Source organism: Prionailurus bengalensis, chromosome E3 (genome assembly GCF_016509475.1).
Source record: "Prionailurus bengalensis isolate Pbe53 chromosome E3, Fcat_Pben_1.1_paternal_pri, whole genome shotgun sequence".
NCBI classification, from domain to species: Eukaryota; Metazoa; Chordata; class Mammalia; order Carnivora; family Felidae; genus Prionailurus; species Prionailurus bengalensis.
The window spans coordinates 29,494,078-29,515,745 of record NC_057357.1 but is presented as its reverse complement, the minus strand read 5'-3'; the positions used below and the strand labels follow the sequence as shown (position 1 = coordinate 29,515,745).

The 21,668-nt window shown below is 51.1% G+C and overlaps 2 protein-coding genes across 7 annotated transcripts in view; one reads left to right on the top strand and one right to left on the bottom strand.

The window, feature by feature from the left end:
- The window catches only part of BFAR (bifunctional apoptosis regulator), a 34,924-nt gene extending 31,626 nt beyond the window's left edge, over positions 1 to 3,298 (top strand). For all 6 annotated transcript variants that reach the window (XM_043560487.1, XM_043560484.1, XM_043560488.1 and 3 more), the window contains one exon: positions 1,967 to 3,298. In XM_043560487.1, coding sequence (XP_043416422.1) covers positions 1,967 to 2,159 — 193 coding nt within the window. In that variant the 3' untranslated portion in view covers positions 2,160 to 3,298. The remainder of the gene's footprint in view (positions 1 to 1,966) is intronic.
- Positions 3,299 to 5,749: 2,451 nt separating this feature from the next.
- Positions 5,750 to 20,566, bottom strand: LOC122471641 (group 10 secretory phospholipase A2-like). Its single transcript, XM_043560483.1, has 4 exons — positions 20,459 to 20,566; positions 17,266 to 17,416; positions 15,446 to 15,552; positions 5,750 to 5,950 (listed from the first exon to the last, which is right to left on the bottom strand). The coding sequence occupies exons 1-4, from the start codon at positions 20,511 to 20,513 to the stop codon at positions 5,808 to 5,810; spliced, it is 456 nt and encodes a 151-aa protein (XP_043416418.1). The 5' UTR covers positions 20,514 to 20,566; the 3' UTR covers positions 5,750 to 5,807.
- Between the last annotated feature and the right edge of the window lie 1,102 nt (positions 20,567 to 21,668).

The window sequence follows — 21,668 nt, the reverse complement described above, 5'->3', positions numbered from 1 at the left end:
TTTATCTTCTCCCCGTGTAAGAAATACCATGTCATTCCCGGGGGTGGGTGTGTGCGTGAAGGGTTTGATGAAGGAATACGTAAGTGAGGAGAAGAGGGTGCTTTATGGAAAGGGGCAGTAGGGTAGAGCAGAAGGAGATCTGGTGAGGAATTCTGTAGGCATGAGTTCTAATCCTGCTGTGCCGTCAGCCGGGACACTAATAACTTCTCTAGATTAATGCATAAAATGAGAGAGTTGGGCCGGGACTCTTGGTTGCAAGTGCCTCTTGGTTGGCTTTCCTTCCTTTTTTTTTTTTTTTTTTTTAAGTTTATTTCTTTATTTTTGAGAAACAGAAAGAACAAGCAGGGGAGGGGCAGAGAGGGAGAGAGAATCCCAAGCAGGCTCCACACTGTCAGCCTGGACCCTGATGCGGGGCTTGAACTCACGAACTGTGAGGTCAGGACCTGAGCCGAAACCAAGAGTCAGACGCTTAACGGACTGAGCCACCCAGGTGCCCCTAAATTGGCTTTCTTAAAAAGAGAAATGCCCAGTCAAGGCTTCCCGCATGGCTGGACCCAGAGACCCAAATGCTGTCATCAGGACTCGCCCTCTCCCTCTCTTTGCTGTGTTGTTGTTCAGCCTCAGCTGACTTCATGCAGGGCCCTTAGTCACTCCGGGCATACATCTGAGCAGCTCAGCAACCCTGGTGGAGAGAGGGCACTTCTTTCCCCATAGCACTGACAGTCAGGCAAGGGGGGGGGGGGGCACACGCTCCTTTGCTCTGATTGGCCCAGCCTGGGTCACATGCCCACCCAGACCTCCCACATGATGCAGAGTCATGCCAGGCTCTCCTTATCCAGGCTCAGGACCTGTTCTCACCCCCCAACCAAGGGCTGGCTTCATTAGCCCCACCGAGGCCACGTGGCAAAGAATGAGGAAGGAGGCCCCCAGAAGGAAAACTCAGAAGGCATTTCCAGAAGAAAGGGGGTGGCTTCTAGACAGGTAGAAGTAACACAGCCCCACACCAGCATCGCACCGGCCTTAAACATCCCATGACTCAGAGTTCTTGGCCTCGTCAGTCAGTAACAGCCCTATAAACAGTTCCAAAAACCTGACAAGAATCTCCTGTTGGTTCATTCATGCACAGTTAGTTGAGCCCCCGCTCTGTCCCGGGCTCTCTGCTGGGCACTGCAGATGTTTTGGTAAAGAAGACAGTCTGGGGGCATCTAGGTGGCTCAGACAGTTAAGCGTCTGACTTCGGCTCGGGTCATGGTCTCACGGCTCATGGTTTTGAGCCCCGTGTCAGACTCTGTGCGGACAGCTCAGAGCCCAGAGCCTGCTTCAGATCCTGTGTCTCCCTCTCTCTCTGCTCCTCCTCCGCTTGTGCTCTTTCTCTCTCTCAAACGTAAATAAACATTAAAACTAAAAACAGGGGCGCCTGGGTGGCGCAGTCGGTTAAGCGTCCGACTTCAGCCAGGTCACGATCTCGCGGTCCGTGAGTTCGAGCCCCGCGTCAGGCTCTGGGCTGATGGCTCAGAGCCTGGAGCCTGTTTCCGATTCTTGTCTCCCTCTCTCTCTGCCCCTCCCCTGTTCATGCTCTGTCTCTCTCTGTCCCAAAAATAAATAAACGTTGAAAAAAAAAAAAATTTAAAACAAAAAACAAAAAGAGAAGACAGTCTGGACCCTGACGGCCTACAGCCTCGCAGAGAAACCGTGTCTGTGAGATACATACAAGTGCGACAGCGATGAAGCAGGTGGGGCTGTGCTGGGGGGCCCCCACCTGGTGTGGGGCTGCCTCCTGGGGGTGGAAGATGGGTCGGTCAGGCAGAGGTGCGTCTCAGGCCCCAGGGGAGAAGAAGCAAGGTCGGCGCAGCACAGGCAGCCAGGCTGTGCATCAGGATAAAGGCCCGGCGTCCGAGCACTTGGGCGTCGTCACGAGAGACCCCGTCACAAGTCCACCTCTCAGAGGCTTCTCTTCTTTTTACAGGACTGTGCCTCAGAGGATGTGGAGCCATTTTTGGAAAGTATCGACACAGGGGCTTTTTGTGGCCATGTTCTGGCCCCTCATTCCTCAGTTTGTCTGCAACTGTCTATTTTACTGGGCCCTGTACTTCAACCCAATTATTAATATCGATCTTGTGGTCAAGGAAGTCCGACGGCTGGAAACCCAGGTGTTGTGACTGGCAGTGCCCAGGCTCTGAAGGATTCTTCCAGCCTCCTCGACATGTGCGCACCGATGCTCGAGTAGGGGGTGGGGGAGTGGACTTCCTGTTTCTCCGCCCCGCGAACAAGGTGCTGCTTTGTCAGAGGCTACAACCAGGTCCTCTGTCCCTCTGCCTGCGGCATCGTGGCAGCGGGGACTGACATCCCAGAGCTTGGCTGACACAGCGGCAGTACCTCTCCCCCCAGCCGCCCTCCTCACAGGGACTTGGGAGGCCCTGTCCACCGGGGCTGTCAGGGACTCGGGGTCCCCAGAGGATGCAGTCTGGCGACTTCAGAAGGCTGCTGGGTCAGCAGTCCCGCTTGCCCTGACCTCAGCGACGGACAGAGGCTCCCAGGGCGAGTTGGCAGCACAAGGCTGAGCCTGAGACCAGGCTTGCTGGGGTCAGGCCTGTCCTCTGAATCAAATTTAGGAAAACGGGAAAAGATTTTGTCATAGGCACAGACAGTTGCGCATAAAAAATACGGAGGAAAAGCCCAAATCCGATGGACGATTCTGTATTATTAAAGAGGTGGTAGGTTTTTCAGATGGAAGCCTCTAAAAGGGTTCGAGACGGAGTGGTGGTCAGACTGTCGTCAGTGTTCTCTGCATTTAATCACTGCAACTTTGGATCCCTAACTCCCAGGGGGGTGTCGAGGACGAAGTCAGGCAGTAATGGAGGGTCATTCTCATCAGGCCGCGCTGCCTCAGTGCCACTTAAAATTACTGTGTGGGGGTTTATATGGTTGGTTTTCAGGAATTTAATCTGTAAAATCCAGGAGAGCCCTTATGTTCAAGGAAACATTTTGTACTTTGACCTCACACTGTATTCTCTTATTGTCCTGTTCTGATGTATAAAACAGCAAGATATGATTACACCAAGTGCTGTAGTTGTAAATATGAATAAGATGAGGCAGGGCCCTTATTTCTTTCTGGTATGAAGACATCAAGTGTGAATTTGAGCCATCTGAAGATTGGCCCCAGAGGTAAGTTTTGTGACTCTGTGAACCACTCGTTTACTCCTTTGATCTTTGAAGATTTCACTCAAACTTTGCATCTGAAGGTTTGAAGAAATCACTTGAAAGTAAAATAAAGATTTTTATATAGATAAAAGTTCTATAGGGGCGCCTGGGTGGCTCAAGTTGGTTGAGCGTCCGACTCTTGATTTTGGCTCAGGTCGTGATCTCGTAGGTTGTGAATTCAAGCCCCGCATGGGGCTCTGCACTGATAGCGGGGAGCCTGCTTGGGATTCTCTCGCCCCCCCCCCCAAGTAAACATTAAAAAACATTTTAGGGGCGCCTGGGTGCCTCGGTCGGCTAAGCGTCTGACTTCAGCTCAGGTCATGGTCCCACGGTTTGAGTTTGAGCCCCACATGGGCTGACAGAGTGGAGCCTACTTGGGATTCCCTCTCACTCTCTCTCTGTCTCTTTCTCCCCCGCCCCCTCTCAAAATAAGTAAACTTTTTAAAAAATCTTTTTAATTCTATATAGAGAAAAAATTGCTTAGAAACTGTGCAGAAAATCTGCATTGCCTGACCAACCTACTAGTCACGCTTAAATCCCCCAGCCTGCTGTGAACATGGAACCAGGGAGCCACCCCAAGGTGTCTTAAGTGAAAGGAGGGACAGTGTTTTTTACCTCCTGCGTTTGCTCGTCAGGCCCCAGGGCTGCCTGACTTTGCGTGTTTCACGGACAGCGACAGGTCTGGAGACACCGCACAGTATTTGACATCGCTGGTCTGGTGCCTGGCTGAGCCACCGTTCTCCTGTCCAGATGAGCACGTGGAGGCTGGCTGGCATTGGTGGAGCTGGGCCCAGGCCACGCTGCCAGTCCAGTGCCCCCACCTGCACCCTGTGGCCTCACGCTGTCCCCACCTGCTTCCCACATCCTGCTCCAAAGATGAGTGTGTAATAGCCACATATGCCCTGCGAAGGAGGAGGGGCAAAGACTGGCCTAGAGCAAGCAGACTGGGCCAGACTCTGGCTTCTTATTGCCAGAGCAGAGACAGGTACAGTCAGGGCAAGGGCCACTGGCCGCCTCCTCCCTCAGACCCGCTCGATCATAGCGGGTTGGGTACATCAGAAGGAGGTGTTGGTCAAAAACATTCAGACCCTTTGATGCAAACACTCCACTTCTGCAAATCTGCTGTCAGGGAGCAAGAATTCCTGATCCCATTCAGGGTCCTTCCAGGTCGAGTAAGAATCAGATTCATAGGAGACAGAGAATCAAATTTAACTTGGTACATACGGGGGAGCCACACGGGCATGGATATTCCAAAGACGGGCAAAACGAGGCCTTTATGTCCATCCTGAACTAAGGAGAAGGGGGTAGGGGTGTGGGACTTCAAAGGGAAGGCATGCCTTTCACGGGGCAAGAAGAGTTGATGTCTGGTAATGAGATGTTTGCCCTGCCATACAGATGGGCCATTCAGATAAAATTTATCTCTGGTAATAACCCTTATTCTAGGACAGACCCCAATTTAGATGCTTCAAGGTAGTTAAGGGAGGGGCAGGGGTTTCTTGTTGAGCCTGCAGGGTCTCTGTTGCTTCAGCTCAAAATAATCTTCAGGCCAGAGTTTCCCGTGCTGGGGCCGCCTGCCCTCGGCCCCTATTCTGGGTTAAGGAACAATGAAAACATGGGTGGTGGGGTGTGGCAAAGATTCACAAGCATCCTCATCACATCAACAATCGATCAAAACTGGAAACATCACCAGTACCCCAAAGTCGGCAACCTATAAAACAGTACGTAACCATTTAAAATGAAATTCTGGGGGTGCCTAGGTGACTCGAGTCGATTGAGCGTCCGACTTTGGCTCAGGTCATGATCTCACAGTTTGTGGGTCCGAGCTCTGCGTCGGGCTCTGTGCTGACAGCTTGGAGCCTGGAGCCTGCTTCGGATTCTCTCTCTCTCATAAATAAAACGTTTTTTAAAATGAAGTTATCAAAAGTTTTTTAATGACCTGGGGAAAAACTTAGAAAAATCCCATGTGATGGTCTCCACTGCATTTTTGAACATTACAGAAAACAATGACAGTAGCACACAGAAATGCCACAAGTGGTTTTTCTGGATCGTGGAAGTGATTTTTCTCCCCTCCTTTATATTTGTCTTTGTTTTCCTTTATCTTTGTAAACACTGACTATATACCACTTCTGTAATCAGGAAGTTCAACCATTAGGCAGAGAGGGATGGGAAAGAATATTCTTTCTTAAGCTCCTAACTCCTAGACTAGATCTTCCCAAGAGCGAGCACCTTGTTTACGGCCTCGTCCAGAAACCCAGAGCCAGGCCAGGCACACGGTGGGTGTTCCTTCACATTTGACCACCCGCCATCAGGAGCAGGTTAGAAGACCGAGTTCAGCCCTTTTCATATAAAGGGCGAGCCTCAAAAATGGCACCAAACCCAATACAGCCACAAGCACGGTTGTGGTTTGTATAAAATTAGCATGGGACTTTTGACCTTCAACTGGAAACCACACAGGCTCCGGCCCAAGTTCCGGGAGAGAAAGCAAACAAGGGTTGCAGCCTTCACACTCGGCCTCCGTTCCCTCCTGCCAAGAACTGAAGGCAGCTGCTGATGAGTGAAAAAGGGTTTTATTTCCTCGTGCAAAAGAACATTCCACGTCAGGCTGGTCAGTCACACCTGGGCGAGTCTGTCTCACACAAGAAACGCGGGTACAGTAAGTACTTTAGGTTGTACTCAGTCTGGGCTAAGCAGTTAGCGATCTCCTGGTCGCACCTGCACAAGATTTCTTGGCATTCGTTCTCCGCGGGTCCTGGAAGAAGTGGGGAGACTGAGTTAGAGCAGGAGGTGGCAGAGACTCGAGAACAGGCACTAGGGAAGCCAACGACGCTGGAGGCGGGAAGCGTCATACGTCGCATCTATGCGACACAGGACAAGTCACCGCGTGATCTCCGTCATGGCAGCTTCCGGAGGGAGGTGGCGTCCAACTCATTTTACAGAAAAGGAAATCGAAGTGGCCAGGGAAGCGTTTTCAGATGCAAAGTTCAAAGTCCGTGCGACCTTTTGGCTTCTCTTCCGCATCAATATCACACCGCTTTGGGGAGCCTTGGGCGGCTCAGTCGGTGAAGCGTCCGACTCTTGATCTGGGCTCAGGTCATGATCTCACAGTTCGTGAGATTGACCTCACGTCGGGGTCCACACTGGGGTGTGCAGCCTGTTTGAGGCTCTCTCTGCCTCTCTGTGTCTCTCCCCCAAAACATTTTATATGAATATATATATACTATATATATATATAGTATACATATTTGCATATATATATAGTATATATATATACTATATATATACTATACTATATACTATATATATACTATATACTATATATACTATACTATATACTATATATATACTATATATACATATATATGAATATATATACTATATATATAGTATTATATATAGTATATATATTTGCATATATATAGTATATATATACTATATATATACTATACTATATACTATATATACTATATACTATATATACTATACTATATACTATATATATACATGTATATATATGTACTATATATATATATATAGTACATATATATAGTATATATATTTGCATACCCCTTCATCTGAGGATCCATTCTGATAAGCAGTAGGTAGGTGCCCGGGAACCATCTAGAGCTTTTTCTGGGGTACCTGCTCTGCCACTTCTTGGTTGTGTGATCTTGCCTAAGCTTTCGGAGCCAAATCCTCCTGGAAAACCAGGGGCATACCCACTTGGCAGGGCTCCCGGGAAGCCTGAGTGACAACTCCCACAGAAAGCACCCAGAAGGGCTTGGCACAGGACGTACACTCAGTCAACGTTGGCTCCACCCGCGTATCTCTGCCTTCTTTCTCCACATCGCTTCCACAGGCTCCTTCTGGAGTGTCCATCTGTCCCCACCAGCCCAGGACCTGCCTGGCACAGAGGCAGCCACCCAAAGTCTCCTTCTACCTTGGTGATCCTCCCACTAGAAATTCCCGACCTGGGACTAGAATGATTTGGTGATCTTCAAGTGGTATCTTACTAATCTAGAAGGTATAATGCCTGAAACAGCTTTGGAAATCCCCCCCCCAAACCATGCCACCCGTGGCCTTTTAGTGCTAGCTTTTAGTTATTCACATAGATGTAAATATAAAACCCACCCGCCATTAAATCCTTCCAAATTTCCTTCCAGAGGCACCGTGAAGCACCAGCTTTGGAGTTAACCGGCTCAGCCACGGATGTAGCAGCTCTGTGCCTTCAGACACATCATTTCACCCCTTCCAGATGTTTCCTCAGGCCAACGTGAGCATACTAATAATACCTACTTCTAAGGGCTTCTGGGAGAGTGAGAAAACACCCAACAGGTCATTTTACCCAACGTGTAAAATGCAGAGCATACAGCAGGCACTCAGTAAGCTGCAGCTGACCTCCTTAAGGATCCGTTCTTAAAGTGTTCCTTGGAGGGGCGCCTGGGGGGCTCAGCCGTTTGAGCATCCAACCTAGGGTTCAGTCGCCATCTCTCAGTTCATGAGTTCAAGCCCCACATGAGCTCCCTGCTGTCAGCGCAGAGCCTGCTTTGTTTGGATCCTCTGTCCTCCTCTCTCTGCCCCACCCTAACTTGTGCTCTCTCTCTCTCTGAAGCAAATAATTAAATAAAAAAACTTTAGGAGCGCCTGGGTGGCTCAGTCGGTTAAGCGTTCAACTTCAGCTCAGATCATGATCTCGCAGTTCATGAGTGTGAGCCCTCATCGGGTTCTGTGCTGACAGCTCAGAGCCTGGAGCCTGCTTCGGATTCTGTGTCTCCCTCTCTCTCTGCCCCTTCCCTGTTCATGCTGTCTCTCTCTCAATCAAAAATAAAATAAACATTTTTTTTAAAAACATTTAAAAAAAAAAAAGAACTTCCTTCCTTTAAGAAAAAAATTAAAGTAAAATGTTCCTCGGAGACCATCGCAAGGTGAAGCAAGAGAGCCAGAAGGCTTGGCTGCACCAGGAGGGAGGGACAGGATGACAGGAGGCAGAAGGCAGGCACTCTCTGGAAATCATCTTCCCAGGCCCTGCTGTGAGCAGACTTGATTAAAGGTATTTATCTGCACAACTGCACCCAGGGTCTAAAAGAGTATCCCTGGGGCGCTTGGGTGGCTCAGTCGGTTGAATGTCCAACTCTTGGTTTTGGCTAGGGTCATGATGCCAGGGTCACAGGATTGAGCCCTGCATCTGGCTTCACACTGAGGGTGGAACCTGCTAGGGATTCTCTCTCTCTTCCTCCCTGTCTGTCTCTCTCTCTGCCTCTGCCCCTCTCCCCTGCTTGCACTCTCTCATAAATAAACAAACAAACAAACAATAAAATTTAAAAAGAAAAGAATGTCCCCCACCTGCTCTGCTGCATTTTTTATTGAGCCAAAATTCCCATAACAATATTTACCATTTTCCAGTGCACAAGCCGGTGGAATTTAGTTCATTCACATCGCGCAGTCATCACTTCTATCTAGATCCGAAACATTTCTATCACTTCCAGAAGAAACCCCATTTAGAAGTCACTCCCATTTAGAAGTCACTCCCCATGATCCCTTACCTGAGTCCCAGCAGCCTGTCCTGCCAACCACGAATCTGCTTTCTGTCTCTATCCCTATCCTGGACCTTTCACATAAGTGGAATCACACATTAGGTGACCTTTTGCGTCTGGCTCCTTTCTCGCAGCATGACTTTTTCAAGGTTCATCCACCTCGTAGCAGGTATGATACTTCTCCTGCCTTAGCTTTCCAACACAGCACTTACAATAGCAATTAGCACAGACACGATTTCCCTCTCCTCCTCTTAGACTATAGCTTCCTGCTTCTCCTTCCCGCTCAAAGCCTAGCATGAAGCCGGGCACGGAGCAGATTCTTACCATCTGTTGGGAGAACAATAGCAAAGCCATACGCCGTTTCCAATTCTCATCCAAGCCCAGCACCTAAATTTTATTACCCTTATTTTACAGCTGAGGAAAGAGGCGCTCAGAGGCATTCAGTAACTTGTCCAAAGTCACAGCACTAAGCAGAGGGGGGACCCGGATTCCAGCCCAGGATCGGCTGACCCCATGCCTGTACCTGCCTAATGCTCTCACCCTTTTCCCTGAGCAAGAAAGTTCCTCTCAAAAGCAAGACTTGGCCTCACTGCTCCATGGCCTTAGGAAAGCAACAGCATCAGATTATCCAAGAATAATAAAAACTTGGGAGTGCCCATGTGGCTCAGCCAGGTAAGCGTCCGACTCTTGATTTCAGCTCAAGTCATAATTTCACGGTTCGGGGGAGCAAGCCCCGCACCAGGCTCTGCACTGACAGCACAAAGCCTGCTTGGGATTCTGTCTCTCCATCTCTCTCTCTGCACCCCCCTCCCCTCCCCCCCCTGCCCATGCTGTCTCTCTCTCTCCCTCAAAATAAATAAACATGTTTTAAAAACAGGAATAACAAAAACTTTAAAGGAAAAGCAGCCCCCAAGGATTAAGTTTAAAATAAAGGCCTGCCAGTAAATATTATTACAGGCTTAAAAAAATGTTAATATACTGAAGCCAGGCCCATAAATGGAAAATGGGCAACACCTGTAATTAGGTAAACAGCTATGTTCGGAATATCTCCAAACAGAATAAGAGAATATTTTTAGCCCCCCTAAAATGCAGAATAGATATTTTGGTTCTTTTCGTTTGGTTCAGGGAGGACAGGTCTGTAAACAGCCATGGGCTCCACCAGCAGACACACCAATAAATATTTTATAGACATCACTTTCATATGATTAGGGGCAAGGGAAACATGCAGGTCGGAGGGAGAAGGCAGAGATCTTTAACAGCTTTCCCAGGCAAGCCCTATTTCACCTCCTCTCTCTGCTCACAATGGGAGGGGGACAGGGGATGTGCCTGGGAGTAGACACGTGACCACCACATTAGGTGAGACACTTCTTTCCCTGACCTTCATTCAGCTTCCCCAACTCTAAGTAAGAGGATTGAAGGAGAGGATGTCTGAGGTACTCTTGGCTCCTAAAAACTGATACCATGTCTCCATACTAATTCAGCTTTGCTCTGTGCCAAATGCTGATTCATGCTAGGGAGATACAGCTGAGAGCCCATGAATATCTAAGACCAGCCTTCGGGTAACCGCTCTGATGGTTTCCTCCCTGCAGCACAGAAGCTGTGGGCTTAATGGAGAGTCATGCCAGAGCCTCTGTTTTCTCTGGTGGAGGTGGCAGGGGTCAGAGAGAGGTTCAGATCAGGAGGACAGCTGGAGAAGGGAGGAGAGAGAATAACAACCCCCATCAGATCTGTTTCTCATGTCATAAGCCCCTTTTTCATCTGTACAACACCCATCTTCCAGGTAAGGGAATGGAAGTTCAGGGAGGTATCCATCTAGGGCCACGTGATTTTCAACAAGGGTCCCAAGACTCTTTAATGGAGAAAGATGAATCTCTTCAACAAATGGTGCCAGGACAACTGGATGCCCACAGGCAAAAGGATGACGTTGGACCCCTACCTCACACCATATACAAACATGAACTCAAAGTGGATCGATGACCTAAATGTAAGAGTTCAAATTATAAAACTATCAGAAGAAAAGAGGGGTAAGTCTTCATGACGTAGGATCTGGCAGTGGATTCTTAGGACACCAAAAACCTGATCAACCAAAGACAAAATAGATAAACTGGACTTGATCAAAATTAAAACTTTTGTGCATTCAAGATGTTATTGATAAAATGCAAAGAGAACCTACAACCTGGGAGAAAACATTTGCAAATCATGTATCTGATAAGAATCCAGGACCAACAATATATAAAAAACTCCTATAACTCAACAATAAAAACAACACAATTAAAAATGAGCAAAGGGGGTGGGGCACCTGGGTGGCTCAGTCCATTAAGTGTCCGACTCTTAGTTTTGGCTCAGCTCATGATCTCATGGTTCGTGAGTTCAACCCCCACATTAGGCTCCGTGCTGACAGTGTGGAGCCTGCTTAGGATTCTCTCTCTCTCCCACTCTCTCTGCCCCTCCCCTGCTCTCTCTCTCTCTCTCTCTCTCTCTCTCTCAAAATAAATAAACTTAAAAAAAAATTTTTTAAGGCACCTAACTCTTGATTTCAACTCAGGTCGTGATCTCAAAGTTTGTGAGTTTGAGCCCCGAGTTGGGCTCTGTGCTGACGAGCATGGAGCCTCCTTGGGATTCACTCTCTGTCTCTCTCTGCATCCCTCTCTCTCTCTAAAAGTAAATAAACAAACTTAAAAAAAAATCTTTTAAATAAAGCACACATTAAAAAAAAAATGAGCTAAGGGGAGCCTGGTGGCTCAGTTGGTACAGCACGCAATTCTCCATCTTGGGGTTGCAAGTTCAAGCCACATGTTGGGTGTAGAGATTACTTAAAAGGAGAAACTTTAAGAATGAATGAATGAATGAATGAATGAGCAAAAGACTTGAATAGACATTTCTCCAAAGAAAATATAAAAACGGCCAAACAAGCACATGAAAAGACGCTCAACAGCATTAGCCATTAGGGAAATGCACACCAGAATCACTGAGGCACACACATCACCCCTGCTACAAACAAACAAAACACCATGGAAAATAACAAGCGTTGATAACGCCGTGGAAAAACTGGATCCCTCAGACACAGCTGAATGAGAATGTGATGTGGTGTGGCTGCTGTAGAAAAGTTGAGTGGCTCCTCGAAAAGTAAAACAGAGAATTACCAGATGACCCAGTTAATCCCACTGGCAGTGATGTACCCCAAAGAAATAAAAGCAGGCACTCAAACAAATACTTGTTCACGAATGTTCAGAGTAGCACTATTCCCAGTACTCAGAAGGTGTGAAGAACCCAATGTCCACCAACAGATGAATGGATAAACAGAATGTGGTTGATCCCTACAAACAGAGTGTTACTCATCCGTAAAAAGGAAGGAGTTTTAGCTACCTGCTACAACATGGGTGAACCTAGGGGCATCTGGGTGGCTCAGTTGGTTAAGCATCCAACTTTGGCTCAGGTCATGATCTCACGGTTTGTGGGTTCGAGCCCTTCGTCGGGCTCTGTGCTGACAGCTCTGCCTGGAGCCTGCTTGGGATTCTGGGTCTCCCACTCTCTCTGCCTCTCCCCTGCTCATGCTGTCTCTTTCTCTGTCTCTCTCAAAAATAAATAGACAGTAAAAAAATTTTTTTTAAATAAAATAAAATGGATTCCACTTTTTAACTGAAAGGAAGCTATAAATTGAAAATATCATCCATCCATCAGAAGGTAATCTTAAAAATAAATGCCCCCTGGGGCGCCTGGGTGGCGCAGTCGGTTAAGCGTCCGACTTCAGCCAGGTCACGATCTCGCGGTCCGTGGGTTCGAGCCCCGCGTCGGGCTCTGGGCTGATGGCTCAGAGCCTGGAGCCTGTTTCCGATTCTGTGTCTCCCTCTCTCTCTGCCCCTCCCCCGTTTATGCTCTGTCTCTCTCTGTCCCAAAAATAAATAAAAAACGTTGAAAAAAAAATTTTTTTTTTAAAAATAAATGCTCCAGTTCTTTTCTTACTGCTTTGTTTAAAAAACAAACAAAAACCAGTAAGATTGCCCTGAGGGACACTTAACATTTTTAACTGCTGTTTTATTGTTCTTTTAATTTCAGAAGTGGCTGGGTCTATAAAATGTACAGTAAGGTTAGGATAGATTCTGTTACAATTATCCTCATTAAATGCATGCCACTTGGAGGTAAAGATAAGTAGATAAATGGATGGGTAGATAGGAAGAATTTTTTTTCAAGCCAGAATTAAATTGATGAACTGGTGTTCTTGGATACAAGCCAGAAGCCTGTTCTGTTAAAAAAAAAAAAAAAAAAAGGGAGGCACCTGGGTGGCTCAGTGATTAAGCATCCGACTCTCGATTTCAGCTCAGGTCATGATCTCATGGTCCGTAGGTTTGAGTCCCACGTTAGGCTTTGCACTGGCAGCACAGAGCCTGCTTGGGATTTCTCTCTTTCTCTCTCTCTCTCAAAGTAAATAAATAAACATTTAAAAAAAAAAGTCAGCAAATATTCCAGGGATGTGAAAGCTGAAGTAGCAATGAACTGAGAACTTCTCCTCCACACAGTTAGAAAAATCAAGAGAATTGAAAGAGGGGGCACTTGGGTGGCTCAGTCAGTGAAGCATCCAACTCTTGATTTTAGCCTAGGTCCTGATCTCAGGATAATGAGTTCAAGCCCCACTTTGGGCTCCATGCCGAGTGTGAACCCTACTTTATTAATAAAAAAAAAATTTTTTTAATGTGTATTTATTTTTTGGTTTTTTTTGAGAGACAGAGACAAAAAGCACAGGCAGGGGAGGGGCAGAGAGAGAGAGGGAGACACAAAATCCGAAGCAGGCTCCAGGCTCCACGCTGTCAGCACAGAGCCAGAGGCGGGGCTCGAACCCACAAACCGTGAGATGATGACCTGAGCCAAAGTCGGATGCTCAACCAACTGAGCCACCCAGGCGCCCCTGATTTTTTAAATACTGGCTCAAACTGTTCTAAACATTGTGCAGGTGAGGCAAGATGTTTGCAGGATAAATGCAGCCCACGGGACACCAAACTGTGATACTGTTATCCCTATTTTGAGAGAGGCGCCCACAGTGTTCCAGAGAGAGGAAAGGGTTTTCCCGGGGTCCCCAAATGGTGAGTGGTAGATGTCTGTAGAACACGGACTTGTTTTGCGGGTTCAGTCTTAGGGAGGAAGGGCCAGTGACATGAGCACTCACACTACAAAGTCAGTCTAAGTTCTACTCCCCGCCCCACCCCCACCCCCGTTTCACAAGGAAAGAACCCATAGCCTCTGGTCCTCCTAGCGCAGGACATTTGAGGCCAGAGTCTCAGAGCTATGGCATAGGGGGGTCATCAAATCACACCAAGGTGGAGCTGGCCTGCATCTTGAGACTCACCCACTGGGGCTGGGAGGTGAGGAAAGGGAGGCGTGGGCCCCTCTCACTAAGCTCTTTGCTTTCATCTGCTTTTGCTTCCTAACATTTTGTTGTAGAAAATCTCAAACCCAGAAAAAAGCTGAAAGAACTGTTCAGAGAACATCTGCATACCTACCTCGTAGAGGCTACCATTGACATTTTGTTTCACCCGTTACCCCTCCGTCTGTCCACCCACCCATCTGTCTGTCCACCTTTTTATTGTGTTTTGTTTCAATGCCTGTCAGGGTAATTTGCAGAGATCAGGCACTTTACCCTTCAACAGTTCAGGCTGTGTATGCCTTTCCTTTTCTTTTTTCTTTCAAAGAGCATTTTTTTTTTAATGTTTATTTGTGAGAGAGAGAGAGAGAGAGAGAGAGAGAGAGAGAGAACACGCAGGGGAGGGGCAGAGAGAGAGGGAGACAGAGGATCCGAAGCAGGCTCCGTGCTGTCAGTGCAAAGCCCTACGCGGGGCTTGAACCCACAAACCGCGCGATCATGACCTGAGCCGAAGACGGACGCTCAACCGACTGAGCCACCCAGGTACCCCTATTCCTTTTCTTTTTAAGCTGTGATTCACAAGTAATTCATGAAGACATTCTCTTTGGGGCGGAGGGGGGAAGGAAAACATTACAGGAACGTGAAACTGCCTTCTGCCACCGCCGCCCCCAGCCTGATCCCGTCATGCAGTGTATCTTTACATACTTTTTTCTGAGCTCTGCAAGTGTCTACACGCAGCCACAGAAAGCAAGTAGGCTACTGGTTTGCAAGCTGCTGCTGCTTTTTTTTTTTTTTTTTTTAACAGAAATGGTGCTTTCCTGGACTTATCATTCTGTGGTTTGTTCCTCCGCTCGCTACAGTTGTCTCCCGCAGTAAGAATACCTCATGGGTTTCTTTATCCAGGCCCCATCGGATGGGCATGGGGGCTGGAGGTACCTGGTGATATCTCTTTTAGCTTTGGTCCAGACAACAAAGAAATAGGTTTCTTTGTTTGCATTTTTTTTTTGGTACATTTATTTATTTTTGATAGAGACAGAGCACGAGTGGGGAATGGGCAGAGAGAGAAGGAGACCCAGAATCCGAAGCAGGCCCCGGGCTCCGAGCGGTCAGCCCAGAGCCCCACGCGGGGCTCGAACTCACCAACCGCGAGATCATGCACTGGGCGGAAGCTGTACATTTAACCGACTGAGCCACCCGCGTGCCCCTCTTTGTTTTTGTCAGCGCTCCGTGTTGAAGATCGCTTGTAGTAAATCCCCCCGGGGGATGGTGTCGACCGTTGGAAGCTGGGGTGAGCTATTGCAGCTGGGACGCCCGGGGCCACTCGCGGAAGCGGGTGCGGGTGGCGCTGGGGACTCACCACACACGATGCTCTGATTGACGCACTGCCAGGAGTACCGCTCCATCTTAGGGCTGCATCCGGCCTGCTCGGCACGCGTGTAGCAACAGTCGTGCCGATGACAGCACCTGTGGGTGGCAGACGGGCAGGCCAGCAGGTGGGTGGAGGCGGGGATGCCCTCTCGGCCATCCTCCCGGGTAAGCGAAGTCTCGCAGGGGGTCAGTATCTTCTGGGCCGAGATTTGTCCCCGAGAATCCCCCCCACCCCGGGAAACGATTCTGCTGACCCCAGTGTGGGGCGCCCTGGCACAGTCCCCTGGCCCCTGCCAGTCTCACTCTGTGTCTCTGAGCTCCAGCCACACCCACCGCCTCTCTGTGCTGGGAGTGAGCCAAGCCCTGAGTGCCTCCTGACTTTGCACGTGACCTGCCCTCTGCCTGGGGCAGCTTCCCGCCCATCCTTCCTCCCTCAGGTCTCAGCCCAAGAACTGCTCCCATCCCAGGATGTCATCCAGCCCCTGGCCTCCCCAGTCTATAACAGCAGCCTGGTTACACCCTCTCATAAAACTAGGTCCTTCCCTTCAGGGCAGGTTTACAATGAGACCCTCACTTTCCGGAGAAGACTGATCAGCTTCTGTCCTCCTCAATGGCCAGAGCCCCAGAGCTCTATGGGGACAAGACCATTTCTGCTCCATTCTGCACAGTGTCTCCCATGTCCAGCCATGGCCTGCTGCATAAGAGGATCTCAATGATAATAATAATAACTGGCTGTTGTGAAATTCTGAGAAACATCCACAAATGTCCCTAACCCTGTCCTTCCTTCCTTCATTCACTGGTATTGTCTCCCTCCAGCCGCCATTGGAGTCGCTCTGTGGAGCCCTCGGTGGGGTCCTGCAGGGAGAGGTCGGCCAGACTCCGCTATGCCCTCAAGGAGCCCCCAGGCTAGTGGGGGAGAGACAAGCCACCAGACCCCACGTGCTTGGTGAGAAGTGCTGGAAAGTGGGGGAAAAGGGATGGGGATTCTGGGAGCCAGAGGCCAGAATGGGTATGCGAGGCCCAGCCAGCCTTCGGGGAAGTCTTCCCAAAGGGGGCAGTGCCTGGGCTGCACTTGGAGGGCTTGGAGAAAGCAGACAACCACGCAGGGCCGGCAGCAGGAGCCGGGGAAGGGCAGGGAGGAGCCAAAAGCTGTCCTTGACAATCAAATCCTCTAAGTCAGGGAAGAGACTGTCAAATTCTGCCCTCTGCCACCTACTAGCTGTGTGGAAATGGACGGGTGGCTGTGCCTCCCTGAGCCTCCGGGGACGGCCCGCCTGCCCGCCTCCAAGGATGACCAGGATAAATGAAAGCCAGTCTGGAAAGATCTAAACCCACAGCCTTGCACAGAACAGGCACTTCTCACATGGTAGCGGAGCGCATTGATTAGGGGCACAAATCCAGCCACACTGCCTGGGTTCAGATCCCAGCCCCCACCCCTTGCCCTCTATGTGGCCCCAGACAAGTTACTTCATCTCTCCTGCCTCAGTGTCCTCATCTCTGAAATGGGTTGTTGTGAGGATGAGAGGGGTTCTCAGGACAGATCCTGGTGCGTAATAAGATCAACTTTATGGGGTTTTTTTTTGTCAACCAAAGTAATCAGCCCACAGCCTGGCTGGGGGGTAGCCGACACCAAGGTGTGCCCTCATTGGCCATGTTACCCAGGAGGCCCTGAGCCTCCTGCAAGGCTGTACCATGTGCTGGAATCTTCTTAGTCCAAACAGCAACCTCAGTTGTGGGTATTTCCTTATAGGCCTTAACTACCCCAGGGAGTGGGGGACCTTCTAAGCCCAGGCTGGAGCGTGCACTCACCAGTCGATGGCATCCCGGGGCTGGCCATGGCCACCCAGGCCACAGTAGCAGCCGTAGCTTATGTAGGACAGGGGGTTGCGGGTGCCAACACAATTCATGGTCCCTGCCAATTCTAGAAGCCCACGCCGGTGCACATGTGACCTCCAGGAAGCTAGGGGGAAACAAAGGTCAGAGGTTGCAAGGCAGGGCTTGAGTAAGGGCACTAGTCCAAGAAGGGCTTGGATGACTGGGTTCGAATCCTGCCTCTCCTCCTTCCTAGCTGTGTGACCTTGGACAAAGTACTCAACCTCTCTGCGCCTTGGTTTTCTCATTTATAAAAGAGGGAGACAAGGAGACCTCGCTTCATAGAATGAGATGACATCACACATGTAAAACACGTGGCACATGACAAGCTCTGTTATTACTATCTTCAAGGCAGCCATGAAAGAGAAAACAAGTTCCAGAGCCACCATATCTGAAAGAGCACACCACTGGGCCTTTGCACGGGCTGGCCCCTCTTCCTGGAATGTCCTGATTTCCAATCTCCTGCCCTAGTCAACTCCAGATGAAGTCAGATCGCAAGTCCCACATCAAATATCTGTCCAGTTGCCTGTGCCGGGCACTGGGCACCAGGGATGAGCTCAACAGGGTCCCTGCCACCAAGGAGGGCTCCTCTGCAGGTGCTTTGCTATCCCTGGGTCTCCCCTGCCCTCCCTCCCCCACCAGTCCCCTCCAGAGTCTGGCTCTGGGCCCTCTGCATCTCCTTATTTCCACTGCCCAGGCGTGGCTTGCTCCCACATTGGAAGGCCCTGCAGCCTGTGCCCAGCCATTCTCTGGATCCCCGTGCAGTTGTGACACGCAGCCCTGCATTTCACAGATGAGGAACAGGAGAGCCGCGTAGGAAGGACAACCCCCACAGTCAACAGGAACCTGATCTGACCCGGGGGCTCCAGCCCAGGCTTATGACCTCCACACCTTCCTCTTCACCAATAACAGCAAGGGAAGGAGGCCAGGCAGGGTGACAGAGTCGAGGGGCATCAATGGGGCCACGGCTTGGGGCCAGGGGCCCCCAAACCCGCTGTGACCTGGGCATCCGTGAATCGCAAAGCACCTCCTCCTTCTGGTGAAGCAACGAATCTGCTCTCTGGCGTTTGGTCAAAACCAATCCCTTAAACCTCACCTCCCATCGAGCACTGTGCTCCCCAATTTACAGGCATCTCCTGTTGTCAACAGCATAGCGGCCTTGTCTTGTGGGCAGCCATTACCCCATTTACAGATTGGGAGACTGAGGGTAGGAGATTCCCAGGGCTGGCAAGGCCCAGAGCAGTAACCCCTGCCGGGTTGTGCCTGACTCCTGGGCGTCTGCTCTCCACCGCTCAGGGACTGAGGGTCCAGAGAGGGTTTGTGCATTCCACCCACCCATAACATCTCAACTCTTCATATGAAACAAGTTTTCATCACCCTGACTTTTTTTTTAATGTTTATTTATTTAGAGAGAGATAGAGACAGCACTAGCAGGGGAGAGGCAGAGAAAGAGGGAGAGAGAGGATCCCAAGCAGGCTCTGCACTGTTGGCACAAAGCCTGATGCAGGGCTCGAACTCACAAACCGTGAGATCATGACCTGAGCCGAAACCAAGAGTCGGACGCCTAACCGACTGAGCCACCCAGGCGCCCCACCCTGACTTTTTGTGAAGAGTCCCGGCCAAAATTAAACCCACTGTTGTTTTTTTCTCAGTGGAAAAAAAACAAAATTACCACATTTATTGGGGCAGGAGGAGAGTGATGAGTTAAACAGAAAAGGTAGAAACGAGTTTAGTTCAAAATTTTGCCTTCCTCTCTGGGTGATCAGTCCTTGCTCTTGTCGAACTGGCCAGGTGCTGCTCCCAGCTGCCCACACCTCTGCCTGTGGCTCCCCCCACCCTCCAGATAAAGCTCGGGGGCCACACCACGACCCAGAGGTCCTGTAGGAGCGGTCCTGTCTCACTGCAACCCACATGGACCATGCTCACCAGTACCCTCTCCTCCAGTCAAACTTCCTATCACATACACCCCCTCGCTGCAAATGCCCTCACCCCATGCTCACCCAGCTCACCTGTCACCTCCTTCTATAATCTGCCTGGTCCCCAGGTGACCACAGGGGTCCTCACCACGCTGGGCTGCTGTCTGCCTATGGGAGTGGCCCTTCTGGACTGGGAGCTCTTTGAGGGCGGATCTCTGCTGTAGACAGGTCCAGATGATCTTGCTGGCACGAAGTGGGCTTCCAGAAAAAGTCCCCTGATCCCTGGATCCAGCAAGCCCCTTGGAACACTCCCAGTCCCAGCATATCTAACAGGGCCCCAGTCCTAACCCCACACCCAAAAGCGCTCCCTAGAGGTCCTCCGCCCTGACCTGACCACACTCTGGCATCTCAGGGTCCTGGGCACAGCCCTACACAGAACCAAGACATGGGGAAGACGCCCAGCACTGGGTTTGGAACCAAGGAAAACACTCCCTCCATGCCAACTTAGGTGAGGCAGGTCATTCTGGGGTCTGTTTGCTCTGTCTGCCCACAACAGCACCAAGGTTATCCAGGCGTCCCGTGGGCCTGAGAGAGAGAGACACAGAGAGAGAGAGAGAGAGAGAGAGAGAGAGAGAGTGTGTGTGTGTGTGTGTGTGTGTGTCTATGTGGGGCTGTCTGGTATGTGTGAGTGTGTGTGTGTGTGTGTGTGTGTGTGTGTGTGTGTTCCCTCCGAGGTATCTTTGCCTGTGTCTGCATGTGTGAGGCTGAAGGTGTCCTGTGCCCCCCTGCTTGTGGGCGTCTGTGTATTTTCCTGTGAGTGGCTGTGTCTGTGCACCCCAGAAATAGTCAGCTGCCGAGGAGACCTCCCCAAGGGTGATGGCCAGGGGCAGGCGAGAAAGCCACCTTGTGTACTTCCCCTGCTCCTCCCAGGCGTCCCCCAGGGAGTCCTACCTCAGGGACAGGTGGAGTGAAGGATCGGTTCACAGACCCCAGGCCGGGTGACTGGGGGGCGCCCCTGGGGCAGGGCTTGGGGGGAGGCGGGGGGACAGAGTTCCTGGAAACTTGCTAAGGAAAGCAGCAGTGGGGCCAGGAAGGAGCGCTGGGGGCCTTAGGGCTCCGGGGACGCTGGAGAGGCTGATGGGTCGGAGGGTTTCAGAGGGACGGGGCGGCGGGGCTCCCGGGTCCTCAGGGGGCCCCCCTCCTCACTCACTCACCCGCGCCGAGCCCGAGTCCGGGTCCCAGCACCAGCAGCAGCAGCAGCGGCAGCATTACGCGCGGGCTCAGAGGCGGCGGACTGAGGGACGGCTGCAGGTGCGGGCCGCTCCGGCGGCGGGACTAGCCTCGGGGCCGGGCGCACCCGCTCCCGGACGCCCCGCCTGGCCCCGCCCCCGGCCTCAGCCGGCCCCCACCTCCCCCCGCCCCCCCGGGGCCCCCGGCACGCGGGCGGGCGGGGCTGGCGCTCCAGGACCTCCGCAGCTGGGCCCCCAGGTGGGCAGTGGGCCCGCCGGGCCGGCGGGAGAATCCGGCCCTGGGGTCTCGGACGGGGAACTGGGGAGAATTACGGAGGGAGGGCACGGGTTGGGTCCAGGAGCCAACGTGCAACAGAGGTGCTCTGCTCACGGTGGTCACCTGCAGCCCCCCCCCCCCCCCCGGCGCTCACCTGGGCGCCCCAAAGGAGCACAAGTCTTGGGCGGGGTGGGCGGAACCGAACTGATGATCTTAAACAGTTTAAATGCGGGAAACGTGACTCGGAATCAACCCTCCGCGACCCCCCCCCCCCGCCCCCACTCTAGATTCCTAGACGGAGCTGGAGTCGTGGGGGAGGGGGACGAGGCTGCAGGCGGGTCTGAGCAAAACCCACACCGCGGTCCCTTCTCGCCTCGGGCTTCCCATCCGCTCGGGGGCAAAGAAGGGCCGCGAGGGGCGACGACGTGAGGCCTGGGAAGGTCGACCACAGCAGCAGGTGCTCGGTACTGGAGACAGATGACAATCGCGACGCCCACAGTCGTTGGTTCTCCTTCGTCTCTGGTGCTAGCCCTACCCAAATTAGTCAGCAATTTCTGTTGATTTTGAGTCATAACTACTTCTGCCAGCGGAACCCCCCACCTTCCCCACCTGCAGCAGCCGAGCTCTGGTGAAGGTAATAGTAACAAAGGTGACGATGGCTCATCAGCTGTCGTGTGCTAAGGGCAGCCGGCACCAGATCTTATCACAACCTCAGACCCCCAGTGTCCCCATTTCACAGACAGACACTGAGGATCAGAGAAGCGAAGAACCAAGAATTAGGAGGGTCCAGATTCAAATTCCTTTTGGCCTGGTGCTCAGTCACCGTCTGCTTCCTTCTATGAAAGCCTGAGACATCAGGCCGTGCAGCTGCCCCACTCTGCGTTCACTGTCCCTCCCAATGGAGTGAGCCCCTCAAGG

Bases quoted from the DNA above. Each gene is read 5' to 3' on its own strand.
- LOC122471641 (XM_043560483.1), bottom strand. From the start codon at position 20,513: ATGCTGCCGCTGCTGCTGCTGCTGGTGCTGGGACCCGGACTCGGGCTC. The intron at 15,553-17,265 runs GTGAGTGCACGC...TGCCACCCACAG, and splicing joins CCCCGGGATGCCATCGACTG to GTGCTGTCATCGGCACGACT. The intron at 5,951-15,445 runs GTGAGTCCCCAG...CACTTCTTCCAG, and splicing joins CAATCAGAGCATCGTGTGTG to GACCCGCGGAGAACGAATGC.